The sequence below is a fragment of the Pituophis catenifer genome, unplaced genomic scaffold (assembly GCF_029215685.1).
Source record: "Pituophis catenifer annectens isolate HBS135680 unplaced genomic scaffold, rPitCat1.0.hap2 SCAF_3, whole genome shotgun sequence".
Taxonomy (NCBI): domain Eukaryota; kingdom Metazoa; phylum Chordata; class Lepidosauria; order Squamata; family Colubridae; genus Pituophis; species Pituophis catenifer.
The window spans coordinates 213,827,861-213,852,986 of record NW_027256883.1 but is presented as its reverse complement, the minus strand read 5'-3'; the positions used below and the strand labels follow the sequence as shown (position 1 = coordinate 213,852,986).

The following is a 25,126-nucleotide window of genomic DNA, read 5'->3' as shown; positions in this document are numbered from 1 at the left end:
CTTGAGCCTTGGCGAGATTCGAACCTGCAGTAATTGCAGGCAGCTGGTCTTAACAACAGGGTGCTTTAGACTACTGTACTACCAAGGCTTTGGAGAATCGCTTGACTCCCTCTTCTTTGGGGCAGCCCCTGAGATATTGCAACACTGCTATCATGTCTCCCCTAGTCCTTCTTTTCATTAAACTAGACAAACCCAAATCCTGCAACCGTTCTTCCTATATTTTTGTCTCCAGGCCTTTCATCGTCTTAATTCAGGGGTCAGCAACCTGTGGCTCTGGAGCCAGATGCGGCTCTTTGGGCCCTCTGCTGTGGTTCCCTGTCGGGTGATCCCACCCCTCACCCTCCCCTGCCCCTCACTCCTCACCTGGCCTGAGAAGGTAAGGATGGAGAAGCCGCCAGGGCAGAGACAGAGAGATACAGAGAGGGAAAGATGTCACAAGGGTTTTGTGGTTCCTGGTGTTTTTGGTTCTCTGCCCTAATGACCGGCTGGGTAGGCGTGGCTAGGGTGTGTGTGTGTGTCATGTGACTGGTGGAAGTGAGTGACATCGAGCTGGCCACGCCCACCCAGGTTTTGTGGCTCCCGGGGTTTTTTTTTCTGTGGGAAACTGGTTCAAATGGATCTTTTTTTTTATTATTATTGAAAAAGTTTTTCAAATACAAATTTCCCCCCCCCCTTTTTTTTCCCCCTCCTCCCTAACCCCCCTCACCCCCCCCTTCCCCTTTGACTTCCTCACAATAAAACCCAAATTCATAACAGATTATATCATGCTTTACTATCCACTTACTCCATCTCCATATACTGACCCTTTCTTTCTAATAAAATTATCATACCCCCCTTATACTATGCTATAATATGCATTTCAAAGTGACATTCTATTATAACAATGTCTAATAACTCCTGATTTAACATAATAATATTATTATATCTCCCAATTTAACAATTTCCGCTCGTGATCTACCCTTTTACTATCCCCCATACGATATAACATTTCAAAGCATACTTCCACTTTAAGACTATTCAATAAATCCTAATTTAACACTTATTCAATTCAACTACCCATTTCCTTCCCCCCCCCATTACATATATTCACATCTAAACATAATATCCCTTTTCTTTAAACTAAACAATCCATAACCTAACCTATCTCCACCCTCTTTCCTACAAAATTACCATAATTATTCTTAATATCTTTATTCTTCTGCCCACTCCCCTAGAAGAATATTCCCTTATGTAAATAAAATCCTAAAAATGGATCTTTTGAGTGCTTAAGGTTGCAGAGCCCTGGCTTAGTTGCTCTTTTTGGACTTTTCCCAAAATCTCAAACCTCTTTTTTATAACATGGTGACCAAAACTGTATTCCAGGTGGGGCCTTACTAAGGCTTTATAAAACGGTACTAACACTTCACGTGATTTTGATCCCATGCCCTCTGTTGATACAATCATTTGAATCTCGGTGCTCCATTTGCCCGCCCCAAATCCTGGTTTGCAGCCCCACAGAACAGTTTATTTTATTTATTTATTAATTTTATTTCTATACCGCCCTTCTCCCGAAGGACTCAGGGCGGTGTACAGCCTGATTAAAAGCACAGACAAAATTTTAAATTATTAAAATTATGAAATAATTGGCTCAATTATAAAACCCCCAAATTTAAAATCCCATATTTAAAAACCAATTAAAATCATTACATTGATAGCCCAGCCTGGCGGAACAAGTTCTTGAGGGCACAGCGAAATACCCGGAGGTCGGAGATCTTACGAATTTCCGGGGGCAGTTCGTTCCACAGGGCTGGGGCTCCCACAGAGAAGGCCCTCCCCCTGGGGGTCGCCAGCCGACGTAACTTGGCCGATGGCACCCTGAGGAGGCCCTCTCTGTGGCCGGTGGGAGGCTGTTGGTGGCAGAAGTCGGTCTCAAAGGTACCCGGGTCCTGTGCCATGGAGCGCTTTAAAGGTGGCAACCAACACCTTGAATCGCACCCGGAAGACCACTGGGAGCCAGTGCAGCTCGCGCAGGAGGGGTGTCACGTGGGCACAATAGTGATGGCTAACCTTTTCGCCAGTGTGCCAAAAGCGGAGGGAGCATGGGGGAGGGGTGTCACGCCCACGCATGCCCACACCCATAATTCAGTGCGCCCCGTCTCCCCACACATGCTCATGCGACACCCTGGCACTTCGCCCACTTTTGGCACGCGATGGCACGGTGGGCCAAGTAGGGCCATTTTTCGCCCTCCCCAGGCTCCAGAGTGTTTCTTGGAGCCTGGGGAGGGCTAAAACAGCCTTCCCCGTCCCCTCGAACGCCCTCCGGAGTCTAGAAACAGCCCATTTGCCAACTTCCAGTGGGACTGGAAGGCCTGTTTTAGCCCTCCCCAGGCTCCAGAGCCTTTCTAGGAGCCTGAGGAGGGTGAAAACAGTCTTCCCCATCCCCCCGGAAGCCGAAAATAGCCTGTTTCCTGACTTCCAGTGGGTCCGGAAGGCCCAAAAATCAGCTGGCTGGCGCGTACATGCGCTCGCGTGCCCACCGATATGGCTCCGTGTGCCACCTGTGGCATGCGTGCCATTTCGCCATCATGGCCATAGAATCTTAAAGCTGGCAAGGTTGAGAAACCCTGGGGGAGATGATGATAAGGGGCCTCCCATCCACCCCCCCCCCATTATGCACAGATCCAACTTTGCTCGGCTTTCCTGAGGCCCCTTGTAGTTCGGCTTTGGAACTGTGGGGTCCTCGGGGGTCTCTGAGCTCGGCTGGTTTCTTGCAGACGTTTCATGGACCGACGGAGGAAACGCCATCAGTGCTAGGAGGGAGGGGAGTTTGCACTGATGATGTTACCTAGATGGGTCCTGAAACGTCTGCAAGAAAACCACCAAGTTCAGAGAGCACCGAAGACTCCCTTCTCCCAACTACACTCCCTTCTAGCACTGATGACGTTCCCTAGTTGGGTCACGAAATGTCTGCAAGGAAACAAAACAAACTCAGAGGGCACCAAGGACCCTAAAGTCCTCCTCCTCCTCCTCCTATCTGCAACCCCCTTTCCTTCTAGTATTGATGACCTTCATGTCAGGGTTGGAAGTAACAAGGCCAACAGAATCAAAACTCCAAGGCAGGCAAAGAATAGATTTATTAGGCAGGTCATATTGGCACATCTGGGGAAAGCCGACTCTGAGCGCTTCCCTCGGATTTTGCCCTAAGTAAGGTCTTCCCTCACCTGCCCAGGCAGTCCATCCCATGGTCCCATTGGGTCACACAGTCCACGAGTCACTCTCAGACCCCCACCACCACCTCCTTGCACCTGGTGGGAAAACTCTTGGTTCTCAGGAGGAAGAATTTTATTATGGCTGCAATCCTCCCGTTATCTCTTCCTCCCCCCCCCCCCAGTTCCCACAGCTCGACTTCCTTCACTCTGGCTGCCCCTGAAGTGCCAGGGGGGGAAATGGCTCCAGGGGTGACAGTTCCGTAGTTGGGTCACGAAATGTCTACAAGAAAACCACCGAGCTCAGAGTTCACCAAGGACTCAACACTCTTTGAGCTTGGCTGTTTTCTTGCAGGTGTTTCATGACCCATCTAGATAGCATCATCAGTGCTAGAAAGGAGTGGGGATTGTGGCGTGTAGGAGGAGGGAGAGAGGACGACGACGACTGTGGGGTCCTTGGTGGTCTCTGAGCTTGCAGGCGTTTAATAACCCAACTAGGGAACATCATCCTCCTGCCTCTTCTCCTCTTCCACTCCACAAACCCCACTCCCCTTTAACACTGATGGTGTGCCCTAGATGGGTCCCGAAAGGTTTTGCAAGAAAATCACAAAGCACAGTATTCTTCTTCCCTCCTCTTCTCTGGACTCCGCTCCCTTCTAGCACTGATGACATTCCCTAGATGGGTCATGAAAAGTCTTCCAAGAAAACAAGCAAGCTCAGAGAGCACCAAGGACCCCACAGTTCTCCTCCTCCTCCTCTCCCCCTTCCTTCCTTCCTTCTTTCATTCCTTCCTTCCTTCTAGTACTGATGATGTTCCCTAGTTGGGTCATGAAACATCTGCAAGCAAGCTCAGAGAGCACTAAGGACCCCACAGTTCTCCTCTTCCTCCTCCTCTTCCTCCCTTTCCTCTCCTGCCTTCCTCCTCCTCCTCCTCAAACTCCACTCCCTTCTAGTACTGATGATGTTCCCTAGTTGGGTCATGAAACGTCTGCAAGCTCAGAGACCACCAAGGACCCCACAGTCCTCCTCCTCCCTCCCTCCCTCCCTCCTCCTACACTCCACAATCCCCACTCCTTTCTAGCACTGATGATGCTATCTAGATGGGTCATGAAACGTCTGCAAGAAAACCACCAAGCTCAGAGAGCACCAAGGACCCCACAGTTCAACTGCAAACAGTTTATTTTTTGGGTAAGAAATTAAAAGTTTGTCCCAACAGGCAGAGCTCTGCTACAGATCCCCCCCTTTGACCCCCAAAATGAGGCTTCTAGAATCATTTCCGCTCCCTTAAGCTCATTCCCCACCCTCCAAAGAGAGAGAGAGAGAGAGAAAGCATATATTGTAGTCGGAACCCGTACCAACTTCACAATACAGACGGTCCTCGATTTATGACCAACAACCGAGCCCAGCATTTATGTTGCTAAGCAAGAAATTTCTCAAGCCAGTTTTGCCCCGTTTTACGACCTTTCCTGCCCCCCGTGGTTAAGTCGATCCCTGCAGCTGATACAGTTGTTAAGCGAATGTCGTTTGTCCCTTGACTTTGCCGGACAGAAGGTCGCAAAAGGGGAATCACATGTCCCCCCCGGGAACACAGCAGCCGTCATAAATACGAGCCAGTTGCCAAGCGGTTGAATTTGGATGACGTGAGCACGTGAGGAATGCCGCAACGGCCGTAAGCGTGGAAAAACGGTCATAAGTCACTGTTTTCAGTGATGTTGTGACTTTGAATGGCCACTAAACGAGCTGTCGTTAAGTCGAGGACTATCTGTGCTACAGAGGGTTATTTAAAACATGGCCCATAATCAGCAATGCACACACACACACACACACACACACACACACTTCCAGGACTTACAAAACAATCCTTGACGTGGTAATCCACAGCCAAGAGAAGGTAGGTGGGGGGGGGGCATGGGGTATGTCCCCCCAGGAGGACAGAAGGATATAACAGCCCCCACAATGGCCGAAAGAAACCTTTTCCAGTGTCCCATTTCCCTCATCTATATATTTTTTTTTATTTAATGCAGATAAATACAAAGGCTCATCCAAAAGTATGATAAAATGATAAAACTGGGGTGCCTTTTTGGAGGGGAGAACTAAGAGGGGGGGCGGACGAGTCTCGAGGCCCCTGAGTCACAGGCTGAAAAAAACATTTTAGTGTGTGAACGAAGCGAGATAAAATTTCAAAGTCGAGGAGGAAACCAACCTCCCCCCACCGCCCCCCCTGTGGCTGTTGCAATCGGGCGGGCATCGGGACTCAACGCTGAAACCTGTCGGAGAAATTGGGAGACCGTGGCACGGTCAGTGGGTGGTCGCTGGCTTTGATTTCCACGTTGGCGTATTTGCGGATGGGGTTGGCCTTGTGCACCTGGGAGAGAAGGAGAAAGAAGGGAAACTGGGGTGAGTGTGATGTCACTCTTTGCCTGCTCCGGAAAGAGATGCTTGCTGAAGACAAAGACCAGACGAGAACAAAGACAAAACAAATATAAAGACAAGGACAAGGATAAGGATAAAGGCAAAAACAAAAACAAGACAAGAACAAAGCCAAAACAAGAATAAAGATAAAGACCAAGTCCAAGTCCAAGACAAAGACGAAGTCAAAACAAGAATAAAGACCAAGACACAGACCAAGGAGAAGGACAAGGACAAGAACAAAGCCAAAACAAGAATAAAGTCCAAGACTAAAACCAAGGACAAGAGATCAAGTCAAAACAAGAATAAAGACAAAGATAAAAACAAAGACAAGTCCAAGTCCAAGTCCAAGACAAAGACCAAGTCAAAACAAGAATAAAGATCAAGACACAGACCAAGGAGAAGGACGAGGACAAGAACAAAGCCAAAACAAGAATAAAGACCAAGACTAAAACCAAGGACAAGACCAAGTCAAAACAAGAATAAAGACAAAGATAAAAACAAAGACAAGTCCAAGTCCAAGGACAAGACAAAGACCAAGTCAAAACAAGAATAAAGACCAAGACACAGACCAAGGAGAAGGACAAGGACAAGAACAAAGCCAAAACAAGAATAAAGACCAAGACTAAAACCAAGGACAAGAGATCAAGTCAAAACAAGAATAAAGACAAAGATAAAAACAAAGACAAGTCCAAGTCCAAGGACAAGACAAAGACCAAGTCAAAACAAGAATAAAGACCAAGACACAGACCAAGGAGAAGGACAAGGACAAGAACAAAGCCAAAACAAGAATAAAGACCAAGACTAAAACCAGGGACAAGACCAAGTCAAAACAAGAATAAAGACAAAGATAAAAACAAAGACAAGTCCAAGTCCAAGGACAAGACAAAGACCAAGTCAAAACAAGAATAAAGACCAAGACACAGACCAAGGAGAAGGAGAAGGAGAAGGATGAGACAAAGACAAAAACAAGACAACCTTTATTGTCATTTTTTTTACTGTGAGCACACTGGCACACATTAAAAATGAATATACCGATTGGACCACATGACTGGAGACTCTAGGGTGGGGGGGAGGGAGTGAAAAGGTTTTACTTTTAATTGGGTGTAAAACCGGCGGGAACCTAGAGCCGGTTTTTCAGCAGGAGTATGCTAATTTGACAGGTCCCAATAAAATGTTCTTTGAGGAATTTGCCTGCCTCGATGTATTACTTGGAACCTTGACACACAAGTTCAAAGCGGTGTTTTTCAGCCTTGGCCAATTTAAGACAGGTGGACATCAACTCCCAGAATTCCCCAGCTAGCATATGCTATAAATCAGCGGTCCCCAACATTTCGGGCACCAGGGACCAGTTTCGGAAGAAAAATGGTCTTCCACAGACCAGGGGCAGGATAAGGGAGAATGGTCTTGTGCGCAATCGAGATTCTGCGCACGCACAGATGACGCATCAGTCACTGGCCTGTTGCTTGCGCAGCCCGGAGGTCACAGCCCGGTACTGGTCCAGAACCTGGGGGTTATGGACCCCTGCCATTAATTAATGCTGTATCCATGCAAATACAGGTAGTCCTTGACTTCCAACAATTCATTTAGTGACCGTTCCAAGTTACGACGGCACTGAAAAAAGTGACTGATGACCATTTTTTTTTTTAATTTGATTTATATGCCGCCCTTCTCCGGAGACTCAGGGGGGCTTACAATGCGCTAAGCAATAGCCTTCATCCTTTTGTATATTTATACAAAGTCAGCTTATTGCCCCCACAAACTGGGTCCTCATTTTACCTACCTTAGAAAGGATGGAAGGCTGAGTCAACCTTGAGCCTGGGGAGATTCGAACCAGCAGTAATTGCAGGCAGCTGTGTTAATAACAGGGTGCTTAGACCACTGTACTATCAACTCTTTTCAAGGTTACAACCTTTGCAGCATCTCCATGACCAGGTGATCAAAATTCAGATGCTTGGAAATTGGTTCATACTTATGACCACTGCAGCATCCCGGGGTCACGTGGATCCCCATTTGCGACCTTCTGATGAGCAAAAGTCAGTGGGGAGGCCAGATTCGCTTAACAACCGGGGGAACCAAAATTTCTGTTGCTAAGCGAGACAAATTGTTCAGTGAGTTTTTCCCTCATTTTACAACCTTTCCTGCCGCAGCTGTTAAATTAATAAGATGGTCGTTAAGTAAATCCGGCTTCCCCCCGTTGACTTTTGCTTCTCAGGTCGCGAAAGGGAATCATGTGACCCCGGGACGCTGCGACCGCCATAAATATTGTACGAGCCACTTGCTGAGCGTCTGAATTTGGATTTAGGACTACGTGGATGCTGCATCGTTTGTAAGTATGCAAAACGGTCCCAAGTCCCTTTTTTCAGTGCTTTGGTCGCTAAACAAACCGTTGTAAGTCGAGGACTCTTCGTAATTGGGGAAATGGTGGGGAAATAAATCCACTTTCTATTTGGAGTTGGTCAGCCAAGAACAGGATGGTGAGCGCTGCCTCCAAGGGGCAAAACTGAAGAGTTGGGAGTGAAAGGGTCCCGTCGTCCTTCCCTTCCAAAGCAGGGGGCCCTTACCAGATCTTCGCGAAGCTTGGCCATCTCTTCCTTTGCCCGTTCCTCCTCCACCCGCCGGGTGGCCTCCTGCAGCCGAGCCTTCTCCGCCTCCAGCTCGGCTAGCCTCTTCTCGAACTCCTGACGTTCCCTGGCCCGTCGCTCGGTGGCCAGCTCAAAGTGATCGGGAGCTGCAGAACCAAAAAGGAGAATGCTGAAGCTGGCTAAATTGAAGCCACTTTCTTTCTCTGCTTCAGTGCTGACACACACCAGAGTTGGGGATAGGGAGGGGGGGCAGTAGAGATAGCTGGGGTGCTGTAACCAAAGTAAAGAGTGCTTTCCCTCGGGAAACAAGGACATTCTGGCAGGTTGTTCTGCCCCAGCTACGGACCCCAAAGAATGCAGCACACACAAAGTCTGTACAAACCTTAGTTTACTAAAATAAAATCAGTTTTTTTTTTTTTTTACAAACAAAGGCTGTTAATTAACTTTCTTAACAGCCTGCAAGAATCCAAAGAATAAATAATCTTAATCTTACTATGGTTGGCAGAAAGCCCAGAAGCAATTTGCAGAGAACTAAGAGCAAGGCACGAAGGAGAGTGAATGAAGTTGTTCCCTGCAAATTGCTTCAGTCGGTGTTCCTCCTTAAATAGGCTAAGGGAGTGGCCAATTAGCCCCAAGCCTTACTCTCGAGGAGACCTCCTCCTGAGGAGCCACTCCTGCCTTTTGGTCACTCTGCGCGCCCGTGCATCGAGAAGACGCTCCTCCTCTTCGTCCTCTTCACTTAAAGGAGGTTCTGAAGGCCCTGGCTGAATCCCCATCTCTGGCACCACATCTTCTCCAGCCTCCTCACTGTCCGACTCGAGTGCCAGCTGCACAGGCTGCTGGCGCAGCACCGCACCAGCCTCCTCACTGTCGGAATCAGCCACCAGCCGCACAGGCTGTGTAAGGGCCACAACACAGGTGTTCAGGAGGAGGAGACTGAGGTCACTTAGCAACCGGACTGTATGCTGATTGGACCGTGTGACTGATTGGTTTGGGAAAGTCACAAACTTCCACTTTTAATAAGGTGAAAACCGCGGGAACTTTCAGAGTCGGTTTTCACCAGCTTTGTGCCAATATAGGATATATCCTAATAAATTGCTCTTTGAGGAACCTGACTCTTTGAAATGGATGTTATTACTTGGAACCCTTGACTCCCCAGTCAAGTTGGAAACGGCCCTCTAAGCCAGAGTTTCCCAAACTTTCTGGGTTGGCAGCCCGGAGGGAGGGAGAAGGGGATGCAAATACGGAGAGGGGGGCGCGTGCAAGGGTAGCACCTGCGTGGCACTTGTGGAGATAACTGCACGAGTGTGGGGTGTACAGACGCATATATGCGCACACACTGGCCAGCTAGTCATGCGGCCCAGTGGCCAATTGGTCACGGCCTGGTAGTGGACCGTGGCCCACAGCTCTAAGATTACAGGCAGTCCTCAATTTACAACCACAATGGAGCCCCAAATTTCTGTTGCTGAGCCAAACATTTGCGGAGTGAATTGGGCCCCCTTTTACAACCCTTTCTTACCGATGTTGTTAAGTGAATCACTGCCGTGGTTAAGTTAGTCACAGGGTCGTTAAGCGAATCGGGCTTCCCCATCGACTTGGCTTGCAGAAAGGTCGCAAAAAGGGGGATCACCTGACCCCGGGATGCTGCAACCATCATAAATGTGAATCAGTTGCCAAAGATCTAAATTTTAATCATATGACTGTGGGGATGTTGCAACGGTCCTAAGTGGGAAAAATTGCCATGTCACTTTTTTTTAGGGCCGTTGTAAATTTGAATGGTCACTAAATGAACTGTTGTAAGTCGAGGACTACCTGAGTGGCACACAACCACTGCCTTGTGCAATGTTTCTCAGCCTTTAAGACCTGTGGGACTTCAATTCCCAGAATTCCCCAGGCAGCCATGCTTGTCAGAAGCCAGTGGGAAGGTCGCAAACAGTGATCACATGAATTCAGGACATTACAACTGCCGTAAATACAACTCATGACCACAATTGAGCCCCCAATTTCTGTTGTTAAGTGAGGCATTCGAGTTTTGCCCCATTTTACGACCTCTCTTGCCTCCGTTGTTAAGTGAATCACTGCAGTTGATAAGCCAGCCATATGGTTGTTAAGTGGAATCTGGCTTGCCCCTTGACTTGGCTTATTCGGCAGGGCGCAAACGGGGAATCACGTGACCTTGGAACACAGCGACGGTCATAAATATGAAGTCATAAGTCATAAGCCGTCTGGGAAGGTTGCAAAACAGTGAACGCGTGAACTTGAGACGCTATCAGTAAACGACGTAAGTCGGGGACTACTTATATCATTCTGGACAAATGGCTGTCCGGTCTCTTCTTCAAAACCTTCAGGTCGGTATTTAACACCAAATAAGTTTATCTAAGAAGTATAAAGGTAGGTCAAATAAATGTTGGAAGTGTAAAAGTAAAGAAGGAACTTTTTATCGTCTATGGTGGACATGCAAGTTTGTTTGTTTGTTTGTTTGTTTGTTTGTTTGTTTGTTTGTTTGTTTGTTGATTGATTGATTGATTGATTTATTTATTTATTTATTTATTAATTATCTCATATACCGCCCTTCTCCCCAGGGGGACTCAGGGCGGTGGACAGCCAGAAATTAAAACACATATAATACAAAAGTTAAGAAAAAACTAAAATAGATTAAATCAGCGGCATTACCAATTTAAAATCCCAAATCTACAAAATCAAAAAATTCCCAAAATTTAAAACCCAAAAAACCAATAAAATTAAAAGATTAAAAATCCCCATTAAAACCATTTAAGCTAGGCCGGCTTATTGGAATAAATAAGTCTTCAGGGCCTTGCGGAAAGTGCGGAGGTCCGGGATCAGTCATATTTCAGGAGGTAGCTCATTCCACAGGGCGGGTGCCCCCACAGAGAAGGCCCTCCCCCTGGGGGCTGCCAGCCGACATTGCTTGGCCGATGGCACCCTGAGGAGGCCCTCTCTGTGCGAGCGTATTGGCCGGTGGGAGGTTATCGGTAGCAGAAGGCGGTCTCGTAAATACCCTGGCCCTAAGCCATGGAGCGCTTTAAAGGTGAGAACCAACACCTTGAAGCGCACCCGGAAGACCACTGGGAGCCAGCGCAGCTCGTGCAGGAGAAGTGTTACGTGAGAGCGCCCTGTTGCTCCCATAATCACCCGCACAGCTGCATGGAGCGCAGGTGATTATGGGGTGCACCCAGAGTTGGAGCCTCCGGGTGCACCTCAAGGGGAGCCCCACGTAGAGAGCATTACAGTAGTCCAGGCGAGTAGTCCAGGCCAGTACTCCAATTTGGAGTACGATTCATATTTTAACACAGAAAATTTTGAAAATGGAGATAAAAATGAAACCAGAACTTTTCCTTTTGGGCTCGATGAAAAAAGAACTGGAGAAAAAAAATTGGAACTTCGTTATTTTATATGTTGACATCAGACTTCGATTCCTACCACGGACGAATGGCTGCAGAAGCTGATGGAGTCGGCTGAAATGGCAAAATGGACTCCTTTGATTAAAGAAAAGAATATAAAAGTACTTTTGTTTCCACTTGGTGCTTGAAATGGAAAAGAATGAAAGTTTGATTTTGGGTTTTACCGAGTAGATTGATAGATCTTTACAGAAAGGGCTGGTTCATATTATTATGAAAAAGCAAAAAGTTGTGATTTGATGGTAATGCCTTAGTTTACTGCAACAGAGTCAGAAGTCAATGTTTCTTTTTTCTTTTTTTCTTATCCTCTCTCACTTCTCTTCCCCCTTTTCCTCCCCACCCTTTTCCTATTTACTTTTGTATTTTACAATATTTTATAACTCAATAAAAATAAAACGTAATAAAAAATCCTGGACATAAATGGTTTCAACTTCTACCCTCGAAATGACACTATAGGGCACTGCACACCAGAACAACTAGACACAAGGACAGTTGTTCCCCAAATGCCATCCCTCTGTAAACAACTAATTCCCACAACAGTCAAACTATTTACTAAGACTGTAGTACTATTGTTTTTCTCATTCTTCCTATTTCCTATCTCCTCCCACTTTTGACTATAACCTTCTTGCCTGTATCTTTACGATTTATATTGTTTTATTTAGTTTCCTAGTATGACTTGATTGCTTATTTAGTATCCTATGACTATCATTAAGTGTTGTATCTTATGATTCTTGATGAATGTATTTTTTTATGTACACTGAGAGCGTATGCACCAAAGACAAATTCCTTGTGTGTCCAATCACACTTGGCCAATAAAGAATTCTATTCTATTCTATTCTATTCTATTCTGTTCTGTTCTGTTCTGTTCTGTTCTGTTCTGCATTCCATTCCACATTATATATTATATTCTGCATTCTATTCTATTCTATTCTATTCTATTCTGTTCTGTTCTGTTCTGTTCTGTTCTGTTCTGTTCTGTTCTGCATTCCATTCCATTCCATTCCATTCCACATTATATATTATATTCTGCATTCTATTCTATTCTATTCCATTCCATTCGTTAAACTTGAAAAACCTTCAGGCCGCATTAGGTGGGCCACACCTGAAGACGCCTCACCTGAAACCAGCTTGCTGTCCTTCTTGGGAAGGAAAGGTTCCTGGTGTAACACCTGGCTGGATTGCGCTTTGAAGACGGTGGCCTCTTTCTGGCGCCTCATCTCTTCCTTCAGCTGCGGAGAGTGATGGGGGGAAAGGGTTTAAAGGAGACATCCAACGGAAGAAAAATTCAGGCAGTCCTTGATTTATGACCACAAGGGAGCCCCAAATTTTGGCCGCCGAGCGAGACAGTTGCCAAGCCAATGGTGCTCTCTGAGCTTGGTTGTCTTCTTTGCAGGCCTTTCATGACCCAACTAGGGAACATCATCAGTGCAAGAAGGAAGGAAGGGTTCAGAATTAAGGAAGGGTTCAGGAGGAGGAGGAGGAGGAGGAGGAGGAGGATTATGGGGCTCTTGGGGCTCTCTGAGGTTGGTGGTTTCCTTGCAGACGTTTCATGACCCAACTAGGGAACACCATCCGTGCTAGAAAAGAGTGGGCTAAGCCAGGGTATATAAACAAAGAGAAAACCCCACTCCCTTGATAGTACAGAGCCTTGATAGTACAGAGGTTTAGTGCACCCTGTTATTAACACAGCTGCCTGCAATTTCTGCTGGTTCGAATCTCTCCAAGGCTCAAGGTTGACTCAGCCTTCCATCCTTTCTAAGGTAGGTGAAATGAGGACCCAGTTTGTGGGGGCAATAAGCTGACTTTGTATAAAAAAAAATATACAAAAGTATGAAGGCTATTGCTTAACGCACTGTAAGCCGCCCTGAGTCTCCGGAGAAGGGCGGCATATAAATCAAATTTAAAAAAAAAAAACAAAAAACTAGGGAACATCATCAGTGCTAGAAGGGAGGAGGAGGAGGAGGAAGACTGCAAGGTCGATGGTGCTCTCTGAGCTTGGTTGTCTTCTTGCAGGCCTTTCATGACCCAACTAGGGAACATCATCAGTTTAAGAAGGAAGGAAGGGTTCAGAATTAAGGAAGGGTTCAGGAGGAGGAGGAGGAGGAGGAGGAGGATTATGGGGCTCTTGGGGCTCTCTGAGGTTGGTGGTTTCCTTGCAGACGTTTCATGACCCAACTAGGGAACACCATCCGTGCTAGAAAAGAGTGGGCTAAGCCAGGGTATATAAACAAAGAGAAAACCCCACTCCCTCTAACCCTGATGATGTAACCTAGTCGGGTAACGAAATGTCTGCAAGAAAATGAGCTCAGGGACCACCAAAAACCCCAGGCCTACTTATGTACTCATTTTCCCCTTGTTAAGGAAAAACAAAACAAAACCCAGGGAGCTCGAATTTTTTTCCTCGGTAGGAAAAGAGAATTGGAAAACTCTTTCGGGAGAGGAAAACCTGATAGCTCACGTTTCCATGTTCCGAGAGCCGCTTCGGAGCCACCATCCAAAGCCAGGAAAGGGGGCTGCGTTGAGCTCTGGATTTTTTCTTTTCTTTTCTTTTCTTTTCTTTTCTTTTCTTTCCTTTCCTTTTTTTTTTTTTTTTTTTGCTTTTTAATTTATATGCGGCCCTTCTCCGGAGACTCTGGGCGGCTTACAATGCGTTAAGCAATAGCCTTCATCCTTTTGTATATACCTGCTTAGTAGGGCTTTTGCCCCCCCCCCAGCGGTATTCTTTTTTTTATACAAAGTCAGCTTATTGCCCCCACAACTGGGTCCTCATTTTACCTACCTTAGAAAGGATGGAAGGCTGAGTCAACCTTGAGCCTGGCGAGATTCGAACTCACAGTAATTGCAGGCAGCTGGTGTTAATCACAATGCTTTAGTCTACTGTACCACAGGCTTTTGTTGTCCTTCAAGCCCAATCAGATCCCGGCACACACACACACACACCGCCGCTGCCCTCTTACCTGCTGCTGCCACATCTCCTGCCGGACAGCTCCGCGGGCGTCGATGGCTAGCTGGAAAGGTTCCGGCTTCGTGGCGCTCTTAACTTTCTTCTCGGGCAGATTGATTTGGTCAAAATGAGGCAGGGGGTGGGCTTTGAACTTGGGCACCTGCAGGCAGGAAACGCACCTGGTGAGTCAGGCTGCTGGCCGCTGGGGCTGCTTTCGAAGCACTGCTAGGATGGGGCCCCTACAAGCTTCGGCAGGCAAGCCCTTCCGCTGATTACAGGAAGTCCTCGGCTTACAACACTTCACTTAGCAACCGTTCGAAGTTACAAGGGCACTGGGAAAAAAAAGGGACTTTACGACCCCTTTTTCACGCTTACGACCATGGCAGCATCTCCAGGATCACGTGATTTACATTCCGATGATTGACAACTGATTCACGTTTATGACCAGCAATGTCAAAGAGGGAAGCCGGATTCACTTAACAACCGGGCGACTAGTTTAAGAACGGCAGTGATTCGCTGAACAACTGTGGCACGGAAAGGCCGTACAATGGGGCAAAATTTGCTGAACAAAATTCTCACTTGACAACCTGAATTTTGGCTTCCATTTTATGACTTTTCCTTGCTACATTTGTTAAGCGAATCAGTGCAGTTCTTAAAAGGGGTAACGCGGTTGTTAAGTGAATCCTCCTTGATTCTGCTTCCCGGAAGGTTGCAAAAGGGGGAATCGCATGACCCCACGACACTGCCGCCGTCATAAATACGAGTCAGTGCCGAACGTCTGAATTTTGATCCTGTGATCATGGGGATGCTACAACAAGTTGTAAGTATGAAAAACGGCCGTAGGTCACATTTTTTTCAATGCGGTTGTAACTTTCACTACAACTTGCAGTTGTAATTAATCACTAAACAAACTGTCTGTAATCTGGAACTAAGGAGGAATTTCCTGATAATGCGAACAATTAATCAGTGGAACAGAAGTTGCCTTCAGAAGTTTGGGTGCTTCATCACTGGAGGTTTTTAAGAAGAGTTTGGGCAGCCATTGTCTGAAATGGGATAGGGCCGTGATGGCAAAGCTATGGCACGCGTGCCACAAATGGCTTGCAGAGGCCTCTCTGCGGGCACGCCAGCTGTCGCCCCAGCCCAGCTCCACCATGCATGTGTGCGAGCCTCCTGCAAGCCAGCTAGTCTTTGGGTCTCTGCTGTGCATATGCGGGGCGCATGTACAGGGGGTGCAGGAGGCTTTCCAGGCCCAAAACGGGGCACGGAGGGGCCTCATGCCCCCCACACCCTATTTAAGGCCTGCAAAGCTTCCTGCGCCAACCTGGAAACCAAAATGAGGCATTGGGAGGGGCCACATGTACAGGGGGGGCCTGGGTGCATGCACTGGGGGCACTCGCATTGCATTTTGGGGGTGCAGGCACCTGTGTGTGCATTTGCATGGGCGTGCTTTGGGCACTTGTCACCAAAAAGGTTAACCGTCACTGGTATAGGGCAGGGGTGAAATGCTACCAGTTCGGGCGAATCGCTAGTAATAAAAGACTGGTATTTCCGACAATCAGCTGTGCCGCGCGATTTACAGGAAAGCAGGAAATCCTGCTTTCTAGCGAATCTAAATTGCGCGGCACAGCTGTTCCCCCTCCCTCGCTGTTCTTACCTTAGAAAAGGCTTCGTAGGGGTCACAAATGTGCGGGGGGGACAGGGCGCATTGAATGATGGGTGTGGGCACACACGGGCACAAACCCCCCGCGCTCCCCCCACTTTTGACACACGATAGCAAAAAGGTTAGCCATCACTGTTCCGTGTTCTAATTTCATCCCAGTGCAGCTGGGAAGAGAGAATCATGGTTTGGTTACATCGTAAACTGAGATACTGAAGATTCCCAGGCCTTTTAAAGAACACAGCGATGGGACATGTCAGATGTTTGGGAGCGACTCAACAAAGCAGTGTGCTTTTCAATTCAGAACAGAGCTGGAAGGGACCTTGGAGGTCTTCTAGTAAAACCCTATACAGTAGAACCTTTGGTCACAAATGCATCTGTGGGGGCACCTACCATCTGGAACGAGCTCCCCCCGGAGATACGGAAGATCCCGGACCTGCGCACGTTTCGCCGTGCTCTCAAAACTTTTCTATTTCAGCAAGCTGGCCTGGCCTAACTCCCCTCTTTTAAATTTTTTAATTTGTGGCTTTATAAATTGGGTGTTTTAATCTGTGTTTCGGCCAAAATATTTAATAATTTTAAGGGATTTTTAATATTTGTATTATCTGTATTTTATCTTGGCTGTTCACTGCCCTGAGTCTTTCGGGAGTAGGGCAGTATAGAAATTTGATTATAAATAAATAAATAAATAAATAAATCTGACTATGACCAAATCGGGTTCTGACCAAAAAAATTCACATTTTTTTCCCCCGTGGCCGATTTCCCCTTCTCCACCATTATTATTATTTTTTTTTAAGCGCCAAAATTTCCCAAAATTAGGTTCAGGTCACAACCAAATCGGGTTGCGACCAAAGTTATGAAGCGAATTGTGGTCGTGACCAGAGGTTCTTACTGTACCATGTCTTGTGCTGGCGACACCCAGGGGGAGGGCCTTCTCTGTGGGAGCCCCAGCCCTGTGGAATGAACTGCCCCCGGAAATACGTAAGATCTCCGACCTCTGGGTATTTCGTTGCGCACTCAAGACCCTGTTGTTCCGCCAGGCTGGGCTATCAACATAACAATTTTAAATTGGGTTTTTAAATTTCTGGGGTTTTAAAATTTAGCCGAATTTATTTAATAATTTTAAACTATTTTAACTGATGTTGTTTTGTGTTTTTAATAGGCTGTATACCGCCCTGAGTCCTTCGGGAGAAGGGCGGTATAGAAATAAAATATTATTATTATTATTATTATTATTATTATTATTATTATTATTATTATTATTATTATTATTATTGGTTAATCTTTAGTGAGATTCACAGCCTTTGAGGCTGGTTAATAGCTCAGCAGCTCGAGTCCTAACCAAGGACCTAGGAACTGTTAAGGTATCGTCGGAGGATGTAAGCTGTTCCGAGTAAGGTGGTTTTTTTGTAGAGTCAAAATGTTCAAGTCCGGCAAATTTAGAATTTCTAAATAGCGGGGTAGCCCTTTGGGTATTGCTCCAAGGGCTCCAATTACAATTGGGACAACACACGATTTCTTTTTCCACAGTCGCTCAACTTCAATTTGCAAGTCCCGGTACTTTGTGATTTTTTCTTGCTGCTTATCTTCAATTCGTGCATCACCAGGTATTGCAATGTCAATGAACCATCCTTTTTTCTTTTCAACTCTTGTTATGTCAGGTATGTTGTGGATCAAGGGCCTGTCAGTCTGAATCCTAAAGTCCCACAAGATCTTGAGTTTCTCATTCTCTAAAACTTTCTCAACCTGATGTTCCCAGTGGTTTTTGCTGTACTCAAATCCAAACTTCTGGCACAATTTCCAGTGAATGATTTTAGCAACACGGTCATGGCGTTGTAGGTAGTCAGTTTGTGAAATTTTGCTGCACCCACTGATCAGGTGGTGGTGGTGGTGGTGGTGGTGGTGGTGGTGGTGGTGGTGGTGGTTGTTGTTGTTGTTGTTGTTGTTGTTGTTGTTGTTGTTGTTATTATTATTATTATTATTATTATTATTAAGTGTGACAAAAAGTTTGCAATGCACTTCATTTCTCTGGCAGCCAGACCAGAAGCCACTAGGAAAGGAAAGGCTCCATCTCGGCTGATAATGGAACTCGCACTCCGCGTCCAGATTGGGGCTCGCTTATCGCCTGACATTTTGGAAAACCGGCAGGAGCCGGTCTCAGGAGCCAAGACCTCTCGGCAGTACAAGTGTTGAAAGAGCCGCAGGCAACGCAGGTGTCAGGGCCGGGAGGGAAAGGAGCCTCCTTCGAGAATGCCAGACCGGAGAGGTCAGAGACGTCCTTCCTGACGTGTCAAACATCACTTTTAGAGATTTGGCGGCGGGTGCAAATAGTCCGAGTGCTTTTGTAGCCCAAGAGAAAAGAGGCATCCCTTACTGTAAATGTGCGAGAATCCAAGCTTGGCCTCAGGGCCGCGGGTTGGGTGGATGGGGAGCCCGAGAGAAGCGTTCATAAGAGGCTGCAAGGGCTAGGGAGATTCCCGGCCATCCATTCTCAGTCACGGATGTCCCCAAAAAGTGCTTTTTTTTTTTTTTTTTTCCAAGAGGCAACTGGGCTCTCTGGTTTTTCCTCGAAGACGTTTCGTTTCTGAAGCTTCTTCAGCTCTGACTGGATGGTGGGGCATGGAAGGATTTATACTCTTTGCAGACTTCCATTCCCCCCCCATCACCATTCAGTCAGAGCTGAAGAAGCTTCTTGGATGAGAAGTGAAACGTCTTCAAAAGAAAAAAAAGCAAGAAAGTCCAGTTGCCTCTTGAAAAAGCACCTTTCGGCTGCAATGGTTTTCCTCCTGATTTTGTCTGTTGTTGTTGTGGCCCGTACGCGGCCTGTGCAGCTAGTAGCTGATTCCGACAGCGAGGAGGCTGGTGTGGTGCTGCGCCAGCAGCCTGTGCAGCTGGCACTCGAGTCGGACAGTGAGGAGGCTGGAGAAGATGTGGTACCAGAGGCAGGGATTCAGCCGGGGCCTTCAGAACCTCCAGAAGCTCCCTTAAGTGAAGAGGACGAAGAGGAGGAGCCTCTTCTCGATGCACGAGCACGCAGAGCTGCCAAAAGGCAGGAGTGGCTCCTCAGGAGGAGGTCTCCTCGAGAGTAAGGCTTGGGGGTAATGGGCCACTTCCTTAGCCTATTTAAGGAAGGATGACAACTGAGGCAATTTGCAGGGAACAACTTCATTCACTCTCCTTTGCGTCCTGATCTTAGTTCTCTTATCAGTTTCCTGCAAATTGCTTCTGGGCTTTCTGCCAACCCTAGTAAGATTACGATTATTTATTCTTTGGATTCTTGCAGGCTGTTAAGAAAGTTAATTAACAGCCTTTGTTCGAAAAAAAACCCGATTTTATTTTAGTAAACTAAGGTTTGTACAGATTTTGTGTGTGCTGTGTTCTTTGGGGTCCGTAGCTGGGGCAGAACAGATGTCCACTTTGGTTATTTCAAGTAATTTTTTTTATTTATTTGTTTATATCCTGCCGTTATTAGTTTTTCAAATAACTCAAGGTGGCGAACATATCCAACATAGCTTCCTCCTCCTATTTTCCCCACAACAACAACCCTGTGAGGTGGGTCGGGCTGAGAGAGAGAGAGAGAGAGAGAGAGAGGGAGGGAGGGAGGGAGAGAGGGGGAGAGAGAGAGAGAGAGAGAGAGAGAGAGAGAGAGAGAGAGAGAGAGAGAGAGAGAGAGAGAGAGAGAGAGAGAGAGACTGACTTGGCTCAAAGTCACCCAGTTGGTTTTCGTGCCTTAGGTGGGACTAGAACTCTCCATCTCCTGGAGACTGACGGAAGGTCACTCAGCCAGCTTTCATGCCTAAGGCGGGACTAGAAATCACCGTCTCCTGGTGATTGGCCCAGGGTCACCCAATCGGCTTTCATGGCTAAGGAGGACTTGTCCTGGCCGCTTTTTACAGAGGCACAATTGGGAGCGTTTTAGCAAACTGCATCCCTGTTTGGTTTGGTGGTAGCAGTGCCTTAGAAAGTCCCTACAGAGAGTGATGAGGACAGCAGAGATTATAGGAAGCTTGCTTTCTATTATTCAGGATACTGCTTATAAGCACTAGGTGCTTAGAGCTCAAAGCATTGTTAGAGACCCCACAAACCCTCTTTACGATGTGTTTCTGTTGCTTCCCTGCGGGAGGGGGTTTCAAAGCATTTCTAGCAGGACTACCAGATTCTGTAATAGCTTTGACCCCAATGCCATCCGCCTGGTAATCTTGCAAGATTCGTTTCTCTTGCCATGTACATGTATACATCTGAACTAGACTGTTGTTTCTCTGTGTCATATAATGTATGTGGGTATAGGCATAATTTTGTATTTATTTATTTGTCATGTTTATGTAGTATATATTGGATGTGATGACCCTTTGAGAGCTGTGCGCAACGAAATTTCATTTTAATGAATGCCGATGACTGTAGATTTAAAGTGACAAGAACTTTGTTCTAAGTCTAACTCAACGTCAATGGGGAAGTCCAATTCATGTTATAACCGTGTTAACAACTTAACAACTGGAATGATTCACTTAACAACTGTGGCAAGAACGGTCCTAAAATGGGGCAAAACTCAACAACTCCCTCGTTTTGCATCAAAGATTTTGGGCTCAATTATGGTCATGAAGTCATTGCTGATTTTATCGTTCTATTATTTTACTTCTGTTCTGTTTACACTCCTTTCATTTTTCTTTTTCTTTTAATTATATACCCCTGGCAAGACAGGCAGCCAATAAATTTCTCAAATAAATAGTAAAAAGGAAGTACCCCTTTAATTGGCACCTACCTCCTCCTTCTGCAGCTCTTCCATTTTTTTCTCTTTTTGAAGCAGCCGTTCCTTGTCCCGGGCGTCAAAAGAGAACGGGCAGCTTTCCACCAGCCTCGGCTCTGCGGCTTTGGGTTTGAAGGGGACGCCTGGGTGGGGCATCGGCTTCGCTTTAATCACATGGGCCACTTCCTCCACCTGCAAAAGACCCCGGCATCAGCAGCTCGCAAGGAAAAAGAGGGGAGAGAATCACAGGCCACTGTTGGGGGAGACCCAGGGACACCAATCTTAGCGTGGGCAGGTTCATTGCTGGCATCAGTGCCAGGCACAATACAGCTGGTGCTCAATTTATGACCGAAACTGGCACCAGAATTTCCCTTGCAGGCAGGTCGTTTTCAATGAGTCACCCCTGATTTTATGATCTTTCTTGCTGGGGTCTTGTGGTTACTAACTGAATCAGGCATCCCCTGTCGACTTTGCATGTCGGACACCGGCTGGGAAGGTTGCCAATGGCGATCACATGACACTGGGACGGTCCAACCATTGTTGTAACTCCGGCTCCCGAGCCTGTCCTAACAGAGGAGGAGGACTCAGAAGGTGATGGGGAGGAACTGACAAGGCCGCCCTCTCCAGGACTCTCCTCTCTGGCAATGCCTCAGGTTCCCTCCGAAGGCCAGGAGGAACAGCCTGGCATGTGCCAGGAGGAAGGCATATCGGAGCACCAATTGATAGGGAGCGAGGATGACGAATCCTGGCTTGATCCCAGGCAGCGTCGGAGGGAGAAGCGTGCGCAGCAATGGAAGAGGCGTGGGAGGGCCAGAGATTGAGCTGAGCCACGGAGCCACACCCCACAAGGAATAAAAGTGGGTGGGATTGCTCTTCGGGCTTTGTGACAGACAAACGTTTAAACTCTAAAGAGTCACATCGTGAATCCTGCACTTCGGCTCAGTTATATTTTGGACTAAACTCTTGTGGATAATTTGTCGCTCTGGAAACGGACTGCAGATAAGGCCTCTCCTGCTTTTTGGGAGTGCTAATTGGATTTGGCAGGCGTTTTACAAGTAGCTGCCAGAACTCTCGTCTGCCAGGGAATTCTGGTCTGCTTATACAATACATTATTGGCAGGTGTGTTGGATACTGCATTTGTCTGTGTGAGGACGGGGGACAGAACAACCATTGTAGATAGATGCTGGTTGCCAAATACCCAGATTTTGATCAGGGGACCATGGGAGTGCTGCAACGGGCATCAGGGTGAGAGGAGAATGATCCTTAGCGCTCTCTGAGCTTGGTGGTTTTCCTGCCGACATTTCTTAACCCAGCTAGGTAACATTATCAGTTTTAGGAGGGAATGAGGTTTGCTGAGAGGAGGACTGTGGGGTCCTTAGTGCTCTCTGAGTTTGGTGGGTTTCTTGCAAACATCTCAGGATCCAACTAGGTAACATCATCAGTGATAGAAGGGGGAAGGGGTTGCGAAGGGGGAGGGGGATTGTGGGGTCCTTGGTGCTCTCTGAGCTTGGTGGTTTTCTTACAGACGTTTCATGAACCAACTAGGGAACATCATCAGTGCCAGAAGGGAGTGGGGTTTGTGGAGAGGAGGAGGAGGAGGAGGAGGAGAAGTGGAGGGGGAAGAGGAGGAGGGCAACTGTGGGGCCCTTAAGTGCTGTTCGAGCTTGGTGGGTTTCTTACAAATGTTTCAGGATCCAACTAGGCAACATCCTTGGTAGTACAATGGTCTAAAGCACCCTGTTATTAAAAACAGCTGCCTGCAATTACTGCAGGTTCGAATCTCGCCAAGGCTCAAGGTTGAGCTTTCCATCCTTTCTAAGGTAGGTGAAATGAGGACCCAGTTTGGAGTGGTGTTTGATGTTTGTGGAGAGGAAGAAAGGAAGGAAGAAGAAGGAGAAAGAGAAGGAGGAGAAAAGGAAGGCTATCGGATCCTTGGTGCTCTCTGAGCTTGGTTATTTTCTTGCAGACGTTTCATGACCCAACTAGGGAACATCATCAGTTCTAGAAGGGAGGGGGATTTGTTAAGATGGGGAGTGAAAAATCAGTTTTCAGTGCCAATACTGGTCCGGGGAAGCTTCATAAAACCTCCTCAGCCCAGGAATTCAACCGGGGTTTCAGAACAGCCTGGAGGGAGAAACCATGAGTGGAGAGTACCCTGGCGTGCCCAACCACTCCCGATGCCCAACCGATACCTTTTCTTTCTGTTCCTCTCTAACCAGGGCGCCCACTTTGTTCTTCAAGGCAAATGCCGGGGACTGGGGGATTGTGATGGGAAGCTGCTTCTTCTCTGGAACACCCTGCAAGAGAAGAAGGAGAGGAAGCCATGGGAAATCTGCCTGGTTAGGCCACAGGGCGGAGAAGACCCAGCCAGGGTCCCACCAAGCGCATCGAATTCCTCGCCGGAGACCAGCCACCGTCTCTCGGCACAAAAGGAGACGGGACGGGCAGATCTTTCTACAATGAAGCCCCGACCACCTCAGTTTAAGCCTCTATCAGACGAAGATTCTTTTTCTTCTTGGAAACAGATCATTTTGCCTCCCGAGGATCTGTCCCCGTTCTGTCCAGTCAAGTGACCGGGGAGGGTCCCAAGCGTACTGTGTTTTCCCGAAAATAAGACCTGGTTGTGAAGTTTCCGAAAGATGCCCTAATTAAGGCATCTTCGAGTTGCCACTGGTCTTATTTTTCGTTTGGGCTTGAAAATAAGCACTCAGGCTTATTTTTGGGGAGATTTTTTTTGTTTTTTTCAATGCAAGGAGGCGGCGAGTGCGGGAGCCGACCAAAGTGGGAGCGCAGCTGTTGGCCCCGCCCTCTCCGTCCCACTGTCTGCTTGCCCGCAGCTGCAAAGGACCAAGCTCTCATCATGCCTCGGCCTCCTAGGCGCGGTGCAAATACCACATGGAGGCAGAGGCTGGGGGATGGGGGAGTGGAGAAGGCAGGCGATACGGATGTGCTGCGTGGCTGCCTGACTCGCGGGAGGCTCGCGCAGCAACAGCAGGCGGAGGCAGAGGCACTGGGGGGGAGAGAGAGAGAGAGAGAGAGAGAGAGAGAGAGAGAGAGAGAGAGAGAGAGACAGCTGATCGCAACACAGCCGCAGGCAAGCCAAGAGACAGTGGGATGGAGTGGGTGGCATGTTGGGATCACCTCTCCCCCTTGCCTCTGCCTCTACCTGCTGCCAGTGGCACCAGACAAGCCTCCCACGAGGCAGGCTAGACAGCACATCCAGATCACCTGTCTCTCCACCCCACCTCTGCCTCTCCACTCGTACTTACAGGTATCTGCGCTGCCCCAAGGAGCCACTCCCATTCCCCCGGGCTTATTTTCGGGATGGGTCTTATTTTTGGGGAAACACAGCATATAGCTTATACAACAAACACACCAATGACATGCAGAAGGCAGGGGTGGGCTTCAAAAGCATTTTAATTACCACCACGTCTTCCAAGATCCGGGTGGGGCAGGGCCTCGAATGAAACTCGAAGTGCTCCTCTTCCTGGACCTTTTTGGTCTCTCGCTCCTGAATCCGCTTCTCGATTTCCAGGTTGAAGCCGATGGGCTTGGTCAGCTCTTTCACCTGGGGCTTCTTGGGCAGGAGGGGGCCGCCCTCCAAGATGCGGTGGTTCAGCTCCTGAGCTTTGAACCGGTACCTGTTGGGACGGACGGACGGGGGGGAGCAGGCAGGTGAGATTCTCCAGGATAAAGTCAGGTACTCTGTGGTTCAGGGCACTGGACATGGGGATCCAGTCCAGTGGGTGGGTTTCAAAATTTTTTACTACCTTTTCTTTTTTTTTTTTTAATTTAAAAAGTTTTAAAATATTTTTACAAACAAATTTCCCCCCCCCTTCCTCCCCCCACCCATTCCCTTCTCCCTCCCCCCCCACGACTTCCCAGAGCAAAATACAAAATAAAATATGTTTAACAAACATAAGCAAACATAAGCAAATTAACTATAAGCTCTTACCTCCCCCTCACACTTTAACTCCCCCATATATACCAAAATATAATAATATAAGAATTCACCTAAGTATTTCATTCATAAACTATTTGCAACTTTTTAGTCCCATATTTGTTTTGAATATAATCAATCCATTTTCTCCATTCCAATATGTATCTTTCGTTCGAACGATCCTTCAAATATGCAGAGATTTTAGCCATTTTTTACTAACTTTTCTGTGGGCATGGCTTGGTG

General features: G+C 47.3%; 1 protein-coding gene across 2 annotated transcripts in view; it reads right to left on the bottom strand.

Annotated features, from left to right (window-relative positions):
• Positions 1–5,172: 5,172 nt before the first annotated feature.
• Positions 5,173–25,126, bottom strand: part of TPX2 (TPX2 microtubule nucleation factor) — a 66,130-nt gene continuing 46,176 nt past the window's right edge. For both annotated transcript variants that reach the window (XM_070940274.1, XM_070940275.1), the window contains 7 exons: positions 24,368–24,584; positions 23,136–23,240; positions 20,959–21,135; positions 14,556–14,702; positions 12,716–12,827; positions 8,159–8,325; positions 5,173–5,550 (listed from right to left, as the gene is read on the bottom strand). In XM_070940274.1, the coding sequence (XP_070796375.1) occupies positions 5,440–5,550; positions 8,159–8,325; positions 12,716–12,827; positions 14,556–14,702; positions 20,959–21,135; positions 23,136–23,240; positions 24,368–24,584 (1,036 nt within the window). In that variant the 3' untranslated portion in view covers positions 5,173–5,439. The remainder of the gene's footprint in view (positions 5,551–8,158; positions 8,326–12,715; positions 12,828–14,555; positions 14,703–20,958; positions 21,136–23,135; positions 23,241–24,367; positions 24,585–25,126) is intronic.